This window comes from Vulpes lagopus, chromosome 10 (assembly GCF_018345385.1).
Source record: "Vulpes lagopus strain Blue_001 chromosome 10, ASM1834538v1, whole genome shotgun sequence".
In the NCBI taxonomy this organism is placed as follows: domain Eukaryota; kingdom Metazoa; phylum Chordata; class Mammalia; order Carnivora; family Canidae; genus Vulpes; species Vulpes lagopus.
The window spans coordinates 77580109-77594281 of NC_054833.1; the positions used below are offsets into that span (position 1 = coordinate 77580109).

General features: G+C 39.3%; 1 protein-coding gene across 2 annotated transcripts in view; it reads left to right on the top strand.

Annotated features, from left to right (window-relative positions):
• The first annotated feature begins 365 nt into the window (after nucleotides 1-365).
• OMA1 (OMA1 zinc metallopeptidase) overlaps nucleotides 366-14173 on the top strand; it is a 71870-nt gene continuing 58062 nt past the window's right edge. Inside the window, exons 1-4 of one of the 2 annotated variants that reach the window (XM_041772545.1) lie at nucleotides 366-426; nucleotides 1667-1758; nucleotides 9277-9789; nucleotides 13405-13633. In XM_041772545.1, coding sequence (XP_041628479.1) covers nucleotides 9296-9789; nucleotides 13405-13633 — 723 coding nt within the window. In that variant the 5' untranslated portion in view covers nucleotides 366-426; nucleotides 1667-1758; nucleotides 9277-9295. The other variant, XM_041772546.1, reaches the window with a different exon arrangement.

Below are 14173 nucleotides of genomic sequence, written 5' to 3' on the forward strand. Positions count from 1 at the left end.
TTGCTTGCTTGCTTGCTTTATTTATTTATTTATTTAATTTATTTATTTTTAATTGGAGTTCAATTTGCCAACATATAGCATAAACACCCAGTGCTCATCCCATCAAGCCCATCAAGGATCATTCTTTAGAGGTCCCGAGAGTCAGGTTCCTGGACAGGAGTGAGGACCAGCCAGGGCCGACCGCCCAGCCCGCAGCCACGTCCCTCCTCCGGCCGCGCGGGGGCGCCAGCGCGCCACAGTGGCTCCCGGTCCGCGGCCGCGGGGAGGGCCACTCTGGGCGGGTGTGGCGACTGCCCGCGGTGGGCGGAGCCAAAGGCGCCCGGGCCCGGGCAGAGGGCAGGAAGTGAGGGGGCGGGGCTTCTGGGGCGGGGTGTGCGCTTGCGCAGGAGCCCGGCCGGAGGAGTCTCGGCGTTCGCCGCTGCTGGGGTCTGTCCTGGCGGGACGCCTCCGCTCTTGGTTTAGGAGTTGGGGTGGGAGAACTTCCAGGGGGAGGCTGAGGGGGGCACTTGGGGGCAGGGGCGTCCGGCGTGGGCGGGCAGGGGGCGAGGGGAAGAGGAGGGGGGAGGGTCCAGCCTCGCCGCCCCCCCCCCCCCCCCCCTCCGGGGATGCGCAGGGCCCCGGGTGCTGCGCTGCCAACCTGGGGGTGTAAGTGCGCAGGTGGACTTGGTGTCGGGGGGTGCCCAGCCTCTCCCCTCTGCCTTTCTTTCTCATTTGCGGCTCCTTTTTAATTTTTTTAATTTTTAAAATTTTTTTAATTTTATATTTTTTAATTTTTAATTTTTTTAATTTTTAATTTTAAATAGTATTGACGCAGCGTGGGGTGCCTCGGACCAACACCTTCACCTGCGGAAAACCGCTTCTAGCGGCCTAAAGCGACTCGGGGGGCGGGGGGGGCCCCTCCCTTAGCTTTGCAAAGTTTCCTACCTAAACCCTGTGCAGCGAAGAGCTGAGCACGTCCTCGTCTCTAAACGGTTCTAGGCAGTTGTGATAATTTCTTCACGAACCAGTCTGCAAGAAGTCACTTTTTAAAAAAAAAAAAAAAATTTTTTTAAATATTTTTTTTATTTTTATTTTTTAAAATATTTTATCTATCATTCATGAAAGACACAGGGAGAGAAAGAGGAGAGACACAGGCAGAGGGAGACGCAGGCTCCACGCAGGGAGCCCGACGCAGGACTCGATCCCAGGTCTCCGGGGTCAGGATCTGGGCTGCAGGCAGGTGCTCAACCACTGAGCCACCTGGGCTGTCGCCCCCCCCCCCCCCAGGAGTCACTTTTTATGGCTTTTAAATAATGCCACTGGCCTGTGTAGAACAGAGCAGCAGTTTAACTGCACCGTGGAGCCTCAATGAGAAATTTTAGTCCAGGGTTGGGGGGGTTGCGATGAAGACCCCTCATTTGGAATTCAGGGATTGATCAACTATCACCACTGCCACCGATGCCATGTGGCCCTCGCTCCAGTGATGCAGACTTAGAACATGCATCAGCTCGGCCACGGGGAAGGGGTGCGGTCTGACATTTGAAAGCTTGAAACCCAAGTCTGTTGCCTTCCTATTTATTTATTTATTTACTTATTTACTTATTTATTTATTTAAAGGCTTTCCATCATGTGTACACTTTGCTTGAATGATTAAAGTACATGTCCTATTTTTTTTTCTTTTTGCCAGTCTGACAGCTGTTTCCATAGAAACTAGAGAAGAAATAGTCATTTTCAGCAGACTTGTGAAAACCGTCTTCCAGGCTTCAGCCGTGAGCGCCAGTGAGTGCTGTACTTGCTCATTCTGAGACAGTACTTAAAGGAACTCAGGATCTGAAATGTTCTTAGGCTAACCATCCAGATTGTTTAATTTTCCTCACCTCGTTAATTTTGTAGTCTTAGAGGTTTGCCAGCTATGTTTGTTGGCCTGGCACGGTTCTTTGAAGAGGATGTGTCAACCCTGATTCTTTTTTAGGCTGGGTGTAGCCTGGTGTTGGCTCTTGGAAGATGTATAAATAGATTTCTTTCCCCTTTCTTGAGGATAAACCACGCATCGCAAAATATCAGGCACTGTTTCTGTTCTAAATGACGCTTGATTGTCAGTGATACAAATGAAAATGTTTTTAGTTATGTTCATGTGATGTTTGGAGCTTTTGCTTATACCTTCTGGGAGAGACTTTTTTTTTTTTTTTTAAAGATTCCACATAAGTCTTGAGGGATGATCAAGAGTTGCTTGCTGTAATTACAGAGCTAAGCAGTGTAATAAATGTGCATAGAAATAGAGATGAGAGCTTTTCTGAGGGGTGTTGGTAAATCAGTGGGTCTGGAGCTTAGGAATGGGTAGGAGCTGGGGGAAGGTGCCTGGAGAAGTAGTGGGAGGTGGCATCGTGAGAGGCCTGGTCTTCCATGTAGAGGAGTTTACTGAAACCGATAGAAACTGTTGGAAATTATAAAAATAGTTGCCTTTTTGGTTTTGGGGCTTATAAGAGTAATAATACATCCTTGTAAACATTTAAACAGCACAGAAATACATGAGGAGAATACTAAATCCTTTACACCTACCATTTTGCCACTCAAAGTAATCACAATGAATGGTTTGCTACGTTTTACTTTAGATTTTTAATTTCTATTTGTATATACTAGCATATTTCAGCATTACTATTTTTTGCAAATTGGGCAGAGATTTTTGTCTTCTTTATTTCCTGTGGTATCTCCAGCATCCAGAATGGCATGTGATATGGCATGTAGGAGGCACTCATTAAATATTTAATGAATGAATAACATCATTCAGAGGTCAAAAACTGAGTGGGGTCTGGTGTATGTGTTTGGCCAAGGTGGTTAAAAACTTTGTTTTCTTTTTTAAGTTTGTTGCCAGCATTTTAAAACTGATAACTTTAATTAAAAGTTTGAATTACTGTCTTTTGAAAATATTGAACTGTTTGGTAACACTAAGCTCAAGTTCCATTATACTTGTACCTTCCTTGTATGGGCATGAATTTGCGTTTATATCACTATGGCTTTGCCTGGACCCTACCGACTGGACCCAACAGTGCACTGTTAACTATAGTAGCACTAGTCACCGATGGCCATTTTGTTTTAAATTAACTAAAGTTGATTAAAAATTCTGTTGCTCAGTCACACCAGCCGCATTTCAAGCGATATAGTACAGTACCCATAGGTGGGAGATACCATATTGGACAACAGAGACACATTTCCATAATTGTAGACATTTCTGTTGTGCAGGGCTGGTTTACACATCTGAGTTTGCCGTTCCTGACCTATAGAATTCTTGCAAGTAGCATTTGTTGTTATTTTTAAGGTTTGTGTCTCTTTGTCATTACACAAATCTCCATTTTTAAAAATGGCTGCATAGTATTTAGCATTGTAGGACTTCATGTGAGTTGTGGGAGTAGGATTCTGTTGTCTGATTTTGCGTTTTAGAAAGACTGCTTTAGTTCTTGTTTGGGGGTGAGAAATGAACTAGGCAGATAGGAGTTGGTTGTTTAATAGGCAGAGACATTGGAGGGTATGTAGTAATCTACAGCCTAAAGCCACAGAGCCCAGGAAGGGCTAGGTTGAGATAAATTGACATGACTGATTTAATGTGGATTGAGGTCTTTTGTATGGTAAAGTCACTGCAGAGATAATCCAGTACTAATCTGGAACTGATTCAGTGTTGAAAATTGGGAATTCAGCTTTGCAAAGTCTAGAAGAAACCCTTAGCTAATTCTAGTAAGCAGCATGTATAATATTAAAATGTTATCAGCTTGCATGTAAAACAAGTGTAACTGTTTTATGCCCTGTAATTTTTTTTTTTTAAGATTTTATTTATTTATTCTTGAGAGACACACAGAGAGAGGCAGAGACATAGGCAGAGGGAAAAGCAGACTCTCTGCGGGGAGCCGGATGCTGAACTCTATCCCAGACCCCTGGGGTGTGATCTGAAGGCAGACCCTCAACAGCTGAGCCACCCAGGCGTCCCTGCCCTATAACTTGTTCTTAGATACAGAAACCCTTTGAGAGAGAATTGTTTGAGGAAGAAAGTAAAAGGTCATAAAGCTCAGTTAAATTTAGGAAGTACAATGGATTCTTGGGAACTAGGAAAGTATGAATCTTGCTCCCTCTCTTTCTTTCCCTGAGACTTCATGATCTTTTATTTTATGCACATTGATTCTATTGTCCTTTTTGTTGATCCACTTCTCTTTTGCAAAGGTTTTTGTTTGCAGTTCTTGCTTGCAGATGGCTTTGTGTTACCATGACACCAACTATAACCCCAGTTTATACATGCCCTTACTCCTTTGCCTGATACTGCCTCACCTCTATGTCAGATATCCTAGCTCTGTGGCCAATGGCAGGGGTCACTGGGGAAGAGTGACAGTCGGCCTATCCCTTAAATTGAGGTTTTAGGATGCCCTTATAAAAGGGGAGTGCGATTGAGCAAGTGTCTGAAGCTTACCTCCTATAGTAAAAGAATGTGGATTTGTGTTGTTTATGCAGTTTGACTTCTAGCAGATGACTTTTTTTTTTTTTAAAGATTTTATTTATTTATTCATGAGACAGAAGGAGAGACACAGGCAGATGGAGAAGTAGGCTCCCCGCAGGAGCCCGATGTGGGACTGGATCCCAGACCCTGGGGTCATGCCCTGAGTCAAAGGCAGACCCTCAACCGCTGAGCCACCCAGGCGTCCCTGACTTTCTGTTTTTTTTTTTTTTGACTTTCTGTTTTTAAACCTTAAGTATACTTTCCCATTTGAAACAGTTTTTTCTGCATCTGCCCAAATGGCCTAAAAAATAATAGTTGCCTTGAACTATTCTGCTATTCATGGATGTCCTTTCTTTTTAAAAAATTTATATAGTGCATAACACTTAATGAAGAACTATATTGTCCGCTACTAAGTAGTCTTAGGTACCTTTGCCCTCCTCTATTAGATAACATCCATGAGGGCAGGGATTGTATTTTATGCTGCATGTGTAAGTCACAAGTCACCTAGCCAATGAAGAACCTTACTAGCTACTAAAATTTAGTTTTGAAATGATTTCTAGGCTTCGGTTTGATTCAGAAAAAGAAAAGAAAAAAACCTAGAAAGTATCTTGTTAATGACATCAGATTATTATGTATCAAGTTTGGACTCATTTAAAATGGATAGTAATTCCAAAAGGTTAACTTGGAGTTAATGTTTACTTAGCATGCCCTTTATTCACATTATATGTTAATAATGTAAGGGTGGAATGTATAAAGTATATAAAAGTTTTGAGTGACTTTCAAATAGTTTGCTGTATAGTTAATACGGTTTTTTAAAACTGGTGTTCTGAAGCATCTTTCTAGATAATATTGTATTAGTCTAGTTTGAGTTAGATTTACATATTTTCCTCCAACTTTTATTATGAAGATTTTGAAACAGAAAAACCAAAAATATTTATTTATTTATCATTTATTTATTTTTTTTTTTCCAAAAAGAATTTTAATGAACACATGCATAACCACAATTTAGATGAATGTTAATATTTAACTGCATTGGCTTTATGGGGTGTGTGGTTGTGTGTGTGTGCGTATTTGTTATACAATTTGAAAGTAAATTTTATTCATCATAAAAACATACTTCAGTAAGTACTCAGGTGTAGGATATTCACCTACATAACCACATCATTTTCACCTAATAAGCAGTACTTAACCCTAAAATAACCTAAAAGTAAATCCATGTGCAAATTCCCCCAATAGTACCAATTGTCCTCTAAAGCTGATTTTTTTTCCTTCAAACCAAGATCTATTCAGAGTCCATACATTGCATTTGATTGTTCTTTTTTTAGTATCTTTTGAAAAATAGCTTAAGTGATGTATAATTGATGTAAAATGAATTGTACGTATTTAAGCTGTGTATTATAAGTTTTGTCACATGTGTACACCTGTGAAACTAACACCACAATCAAAATAATGAACATACTCATTACCTCCCAACTTTGTAATTCCTTTCCTGATCTTCTTTACCTTCCTGTCCTCAAGCAATCATTGATCTCTCTGTAACTATAAATTATTTTGCGTTTTCTACAGTTCATATTATAGAGCTGGAATCATAGAATTATGCATGTTTTTGGAGGAAGTACAGTCTGGCTTCTATCACTTGATAGTATATAGAGATAAAATTGCTTTTGTATATTGCTTTTGTATCCTACCCCCTTGCTAAACTCCTTGTAATAACTTTTCTGTAGATTCCTTTGGATTTTTTATATAGATGGTCATGTTATATAGGCATATATAGGCATAAAGACCATTTAGCTTTTATGTTTCTTGTCTGGATGCCATTTATTTAGTTATGCATTTGTTCTGTTGTATTGTTGAGGATCTCCAGTACAATATTGTATTTAAGCGGTGAGAGCAAACATCCTTGCTTTGATCCTAAACTTAGGCAAAAAGTATAGTCTTTAACCAATAAATATGCTGTTGGTTATAGTTTTCTGTAGATGTCTTAGTTTACTGAGAGGGTTTTTTTTTTTTTTTTATCAGGGTTGGATGTTCGATTTTATCAAATGCTTTTTCTGTATCTACTGAGATGATTATGTGGTGTTTCTTTTTCAATAAATAGGGTAGATTACATTGATTTATGAATTTTTTACTCAAATTTCCATTCCTGGAACACATCTCAGCTGGTCATGATGTAGTCTTTTTATATATTGTTAAATTTGATTTTCTAAAATCTTTTTTTTTTTTAAAGATTTTATTTATTCATTCATAGAGACAGAGAGAGAGGGAGGGAGGGAGGGAGGGAGGGAGGCAGAGACACAGGCAGAGGGAGAAGCAGGCTCCATGCAGGGACCCCGACGTGGGACTTGATCCCGTGTCTCCAGGATCAGGCCCCGGGCTGCAGGCGGTGCTAAACAGCTGCGCCACCAGGGCTGCCCTAACATCTTAAGTTTTGTGTCTGTGTTCATGAGAGATACTACTCTATCGTCTTCTTGTAATTTTTTTCCTGGCTTTAGTATCACAGTAATGCTGAATAAAATGCAAAGTATTCCTTTCTTTTCAGTTTCCTGGAAGAGTTTGAATAGAATTATTATTAATTCTTAAATGTTTGATAGAGTTGCCCAGTGAAGCTGTTTGGGCCTGGAGCTTTCTTTGTGGGAAGGTTTTTAAACTATGAGTTCAATTAAAAAAAAATAGATATAGGGCTCTTCAGATGTATCCATTTCTTTCTGAGTTAGCTTGGTAGTTTTTGTTTTTCAAGGAATTGGTCCATTTCATCAAGGATGTCAAATTTAAGATTTTCTCTTCCACTGGTTTTAAGAAATTTGATTAAGATATGCCTTGAAGTAAGTTTCCTTTGTGTTCATTGTTTGTGTGGCTTTTAAATTTCATGGATTTGTAGGTTTATAGTTTTCATCAAAGTTGGAAAATGTTGGCCACTATTTTTTCAAGTATTTTTGTTTACCATCCCTCCCCTCTTTTCAGGGACTCCAGTTATACATGCATTAGGCCACTTGAGTTATCCTATACTTCACTGATGCTCTGTGCTCTTTTTTTCCCTCTTAGTTTTCTTGGTTTCTATTGATATGTCAAGTTCACAAGTCTTTATTTCATTGTTAAGGTATCTAGTCTGTTAGTCTCATCCAATGTAATTTTCTTGTTTAATTTTTTTTTTTTTTTTTTTTTTAGATTTTGTTTATTCATGAGAGGTACACAGAGAGAGGCAGAGGCAGAGACATAGGCAGAGGGAGGAGCAGATCCCTGAGGGAGGAATCTGATGCAGGACTCAATCCCAGGACCCCAGGATCACGCCTTGAGCCAAAGGCAGATGCTCAACCACTAAGTCACCCCAGGGGTCCCTCATCCAATATAATTTTCATCAAAGACACTGTAGTTTTCTTGTCTAGAAGTTGAGTGTAGTTCTATTAAAACAACATATTCCATGTCTCTACTTTAAATTCTCAGATTTTTCTTTTAAGTTCTTAAAGACATGGAATGTAGTTGTAATAACTACTTTAATATCCTTACCTATCAATGCTGTCATTCATGTTACTTAGGAGTGAGTTTTTATTAATATTTTTCATAATCATGGTTCACATATCCTATATCTTTGCTGCCTGGTAATTTTTAATTATAAATTGTACCTTATTAAATGGTGGGGGTTTTTTTTCTTTTTTTTTTTTTTATATTCTTGTAACTAATTTTGAGCTTTTTTCTAGGATGTGGAGAAGTTCCTTAGAAACAGTTTGATCATTTTGAGTATTGCTTTTAATCTTTGTTAGGTAGGGTCAGAGTAGCTTTTAGTCTGGGACTAATTTTTCTCTAATGAGGTAAAACCCTTCTGAGTACACTGGTGCCCCAGGAATTCAAAGGTTTTCCACTTTGAAAGATAGAAATCGGCACTACACTCTGCCCTCCTTGAGCCCTGAATTTTGCTCCTCTAATCCTGTCAGGTGATTCTTTCCCATCTCCAGGGACTTTCCTAACATGAGTGAGTGCCCTGTTTAGAACTGAGATGAGTACTGGAGGCAGATTTTCCTGCACAACACCCTCTGGAGTTCTTTCCCTGCACAGTCTTCTCTTGTATTCCATTCTGTGGGGTCTAGCTACTGTGGCCTGCTTGAACTCCCAGCTTCACCTCTCCAATTTAGGAGTGCTGTTGGGCTGGGCTAGGCTTCCCCTCTCTACTTAGTAGCCTGGAAACTCTCCAGGCAGGAAGCAGGGGCAATTGTAGGGCTCATCACATTTGTTTCCCATCACTCAGGGGTCACTGGTCTTCATTGTCTAACGTCTAATGTGTTGAAACCATTGTTTTATTATTCTGTTTGTTCAGTGGAAGGATAAGTCTGGTTCCTTTTATTCCATCTTGCCCCCATTCAGAAGTGTGAGGATTATATTTGAAAGGATCAGGTTTCTATTTTAAAAAATATATTTTAAAACTTAGATTTTACTATTCCTTTACATGCTTTTTCCTCCTACTTACTGCCAGTTCCTAAAATCTGTGGTTATTTTTGCTTAATCCATTTCTTAATTCTCCTGTAATTTAGCTGTTAAAATAAAAACAGACTTCCCCCAACTAAAACTCAAAAACGAAAAGAAAAAAAATCCCAAGTTTCTAGAGTATGTGTCAGAGTAAAAAAAAGTGGGTAAAACCTGTTTGTTTTGCATTGCCGACAGGCATTACTGAGGGATGGTGGTGGAAACCTAAGGTAATTCAGTCTGAGATGTGTTAAGGGAAGAACAATTGACACACCTGTTTCTTAAGGGTTATGTTCCAGGCTTTGTAAATAAGTATTTTCCAGAGATATTTAGAACTTATTTTTTGTGTGTGTGTGTTTCAGATAATCAAGGAGAAGAAAGATGAGCTTCATTTGTGGACTGCAATATGCTACTAGAAACTGTGTTTTCTTCCGAATACATTTGCTGACCAACTGGAGAAGATGTAACACACTAACTGTGACCTCACCTGACTGTCATCACATTAGTCAGATAGTTAATAAGTGTCAGGGTCTGGAAGTGAATCAGTGTGATAGGTTGACTTTTCTGCCTGAAAATTTTTATTTCTGTAGGACTTTTAATAACAAACGACCGAAATGCCTCTTGAGCACAAGATGTAAGGAATTTGGGATGGTTACCCCAAACTGTACTGCGTGGAATGGCTCTTTTTCGAGACAGCTACTGATAAAAGAAGTTGCAGGAGTTCCTGCCCTTTCACTATTGCATCCTTTAAACTGTCTTCCCAAAAGAGACACCAGGAGTTTCCACACTTCTCCTCGGTTTCAAGCTGCTCCAGTTCCTCTCTTGTTGATACTTCTTAAACCAGTGCAGAAACTATTTGCAATCATTGTAGGCAGGTAAAAAGCTTTTAAAAAATAAACTTTTATATTAAAAACTATATTTTTATTATAAACTATATATATATTTTTAATTTTTATTTATTTATGATAGTCACAGAGAGAGAGAGAGAGGCAGAGACACAGGCAGAGGGAGAAGCAGGCTCCATGCACCGAGAGCCTGACGTGGGATTCGATCCCGGGTCTCCAGGATCGCGCCCTGGGCCAAAGGCAGGCGCTAAACCGCTGCGCCACCCAGGGATCCCTATAAACTATATTTTTAATGAAAACTTGTTAGATTTCCCATTTCCATATTCAGCTCAAAATTAAGTTTCTGAACAATTGGTTCTACACAGTTTTGTTAAGTATGATTTAGTAATCTTGAAATAGTTTACTGCATATTATTTTTTTAAAGATTTTATTTACTTACTTACTTATTTATTTATTTATTTATTTATTTATTTATTGACAGCGCAGGGGGTAGAGAGAGAGAGAATCCTAAGTATACTCTGTGCTGAGCATGGAGCCTGACACAGGGTTCGATCCCATGACCCTGAGATCAAGAACTGAGCCAGATTCAAGAATAGAATGCTTAACTGACTGAGCCACCCAGGTGCCCTAATTTATTGTATATTATAGTATAAAAATATCTCTAAGAAATTTTATAGACACTTTTTAAAGAATCTTATGTTTATGATTATAAGAATGAGAAATGTTGGTTATGGCTTGTGTGTAAGAATAGTAACAAACATGTTAAGTTTATGGAATCTGAGGCAATGTGTCATGAAACTGAAGAACTTCACTTAATTAAGAATGGGCTCCTTCCTAGCCAAGTTAACACTTAATTGCTATTTATTTTTCTTTTATTTAAATTCTTTTTATTAATTTATTCATGAGAGACACACAGAAAGAGGCAGAGACATAGGCAGAGGGAGAAGCAGGCTTCCTGCGGGGAGCCTGATGTGGGACTTGATCCCAGGTCTCCAGGATCACACCCTGAGCCAAAGGCAGATGCTCAACCGCTGAGCCACCCAGGTGTTCCTAATTAGTATTTATTTATTTCTTCTATTTCCAGCACATCTTTGTTATTTTCTCTTGGGTACTCCTTCATAATAATTACATTTTTATAGCTAAATAATACTTTAATTTAAACCTTCTCCCCTAAATAATCTTGTTTTCTCTTATTTGCTCCATGAAGATTGAAGAAAGGTAAAGTTAAGCATTGTTTCTTCATCAAGCTTTCTTATATTTGATGACTATGAAGGCCCTTCTAGCCTTCCTCCTCCCATACTAACCAAACCAATTTTCTTTTTATCAGAAATCGAGAACTTGTACTCTCTAATGTATTGTGTTCCTAAGATTTGACATTGGCACTCAGAAAAAATACAGCTATGTTAGCTCTTTTTTTTTTTTTTTTTTTTTTAAGATTTTATTTACTTATTCATGAGAGACAGAGAGAGGCAGAGACACAGGCAGAGGGAGAAGCAGGCTCCCTGCAGGGAGCCCGATGTGGGACTCTATCCTGGGTCTCCAGGATCAGGCCCTGGGCTGAAGGTGGCACTAAACCGCTGAGCCACTGGGGCTGCCCCTGTGTTAGCTCTGAATGTAAGTAATGGCCGTCAAAGAAAATCAGAGCTAGCCCACAGTTAAAGCAGTAAACATTTTATGCAGGACTGTTGCAGTACGGGAAGAGACCTAAGTATAGAACCAGAGTTAATTTTGAATACAGCATGGGTAAGTGGGAATTTATAGCCAAGGTGAGGTTTGGTGGATGGAAAATTAGTAAGAGAAAATATCAGGAGTACGGGGTGGTTCTCCCTGACCTGACCCTACGAGGCTTTTTGCTGAAGGCAGGTGAGGGTCAGACATGACTTGGAGGCTGGTGAATGATGAGGAACCTGATCAGATTCTGAGGTAATCAGATATGAAGGGTGGGGGGTTCTGGCTAAACTGATTTAGTGGGATTCTTGCTGAAAACTGGACAATGAAGAGATGAGATACAGAAGTCCAAAGGTGAGGCCTAGTTGAAAAAAGTTCAGGGGAGCCTGAGTAGAGTCTGATGGAAGAGAGAATCTTTGTCACAACTCAGCCCAGGTTCTTAGGCCAATGGCTCTTTTCATCCTTTTTAATCATTATTTTTAACTTTTTGTTGTTTTTACTATTATAATGACATTTTTTAAGCTGTGTTATCATCTTAATTTTAAGCAGAAAATAAGTCACATATAGTTTTTTTTTTTTTTTAAGATTTTGTTTATTTATTCATGAGAGACACACAGAGAGAGGCAGAGACACAGGCAGAGGGAGAAACAGGCTCCATGCAGGAGCCCGATGTGGGACTTGATCCTGGGTCTCCAAGATCACTTCCTGGGCTGAAGACGGATGCTCAACTACTGACCCACCCAGGCATCCCTATAGTTAGTTTTAAATAGAAAATAAGTCTCTTCAGCTTGAAACACTTTGAGGCATTTTAAGTGTATCACTTAATAAAATTAAGATAACTTGAAGTTATTTTATAAGATAAATTTTGTCAAGAGAATGATGTATGTATCTTAAGTTTTTGTTGTGATTTCACAGATGAGCTTATGAGGAAAAAGTTTGTCCCAGTGTTGAAAACATTGCTTGTCAAAATGTCTGTGAACCCTGATAACCAGCAGAGAGTATTGTTGCCTGGTAGGAAGTGGACCTCCTCATGTGTTAGCTGTACAGTCTCTTATTTCCTTATTTTTAAAAAAGACTTTATTTATTTATTGATTCATGAGACACATAGAGAGAGAGGCAGAGACAGAGGCAGAGGGAGAAGCAGGTTCCCTGCGGGGAGCCTGATGCTGGACTCAATTCCAGGACCCTGGGATCATGCCCTGAGCCAAAGGCAGATGCTCAACTACTGAGCCACGCAGGTGTTCCTCTTATTTCCTTACTTACAGTGTTTATGCTCTTCTCCTTTGTCGCGTTCTTGGGGGAATAGTGGTTTTTTTGGTAGTGAGCAATAGTTATTTCTAAAACTCAGTGCTGAGGTTTTTTCCTTAGTACCTTGCTTGAAGTCCTGGCAGATTGTGCCAGAATTCTGATGACCAGTAGGGAGGATCATGGTTAGAGGTATAGATTATTGTACCATAACCCCCTCAAAAGCATGTTAGGGCAGTTCATTCCTATTAAGTGGTTAAGTACTCTGACTCTGGAGTCACACTGTCTTAGCTGGTTACTTCTGCAACCTTGGACAAGTTGCTTTGCTCAGTATTCTCTTCTGAAACAGGGTTAATGTGAAGGTTAAAAGAGATGACCTATATATAACGACTAGAATAGTAGTTTGCATGTAGTAAACAGTCAATAAATGTTAACTAATGGTAGTTGTGTAAAATTGCTATTCCTTTATTGTTCATCTTTAAAAAAACTTAAGAAAATTTAAGTGAACATTAGAATTTTTTTAACACTAGAATTTTTAATTATAGTTCTATATAACTGAATACTTTTTCATTATTTAGCCAAGAATTGTATAAATTGAAAAAATTCATCTACACGGAGAAATATATCACAAAAATTCAAGTGTTTGATGACGTAAAATCCTAGCATAAGATTAAGTTTTGGTGATATGTGCTGATACTATTGTCAGAACTTTGAATTTTTTTTCTGCTCTAGGGGCATAAGGAAATGGTGGCAGGCACTTCCTCCTAACAAGAAGGAGCTATTTAAAGAAAGTTTAAGAAAGAATAAATGGAAGTTACTCCTTTGTTTCGGTAGTTTTGGATTGCTCTTTGTAGTGTTTTATTTTACTCACCTGGAAGTCAGTCCTGTCACAGGAAGGAGCAAGTTACTATTATTGGGGAAAGAACATTTCAGACTTTTATCAGAATTGGAATATGAAGCAGTAAGTAGTATGAATTGTTTGTAATTAGATTGCTTAATATAATACTCAAAGCCGGAAAAATTTCTTAAGTATGAAAGAGGCACTACTTTTTTGTTAGTCTTTGATAGAAAATTAACATTTTCCTGAAAGGCCTCCAACCTTTCATACTCAGTATTCCAACTGCCTACGTTGCTTTTCTTCTCATTTCTTCCTTCTCATGACATGTCACCTTGAATGTCACTTTCTCAGGAAAGCCTTCCTTGATTATCCAGACTGGGTTAGGCAGGTTGGCTACAGTAGGCTTTGAGGGTATACTTCATACAGACTAAATTATAAATCAGCTCATTTGTAATTGTGTCCAGTGGTGGCTATATTGGGGTCAGGACTCCTACTTTTATTTTCTTGCTTTTTTTTTTTTTTAAGATTACTTATTTATTCATAAGAGACACAGCGAGAGGGCAGAGACATAGGCAGAGGGAGAAGCAGGCTCCATGCAGGCAGCCCGATGTGGGACTCAATCCTGGGACTCCGGGATCATGCCCTGAGCCAAAGGCAGACGCA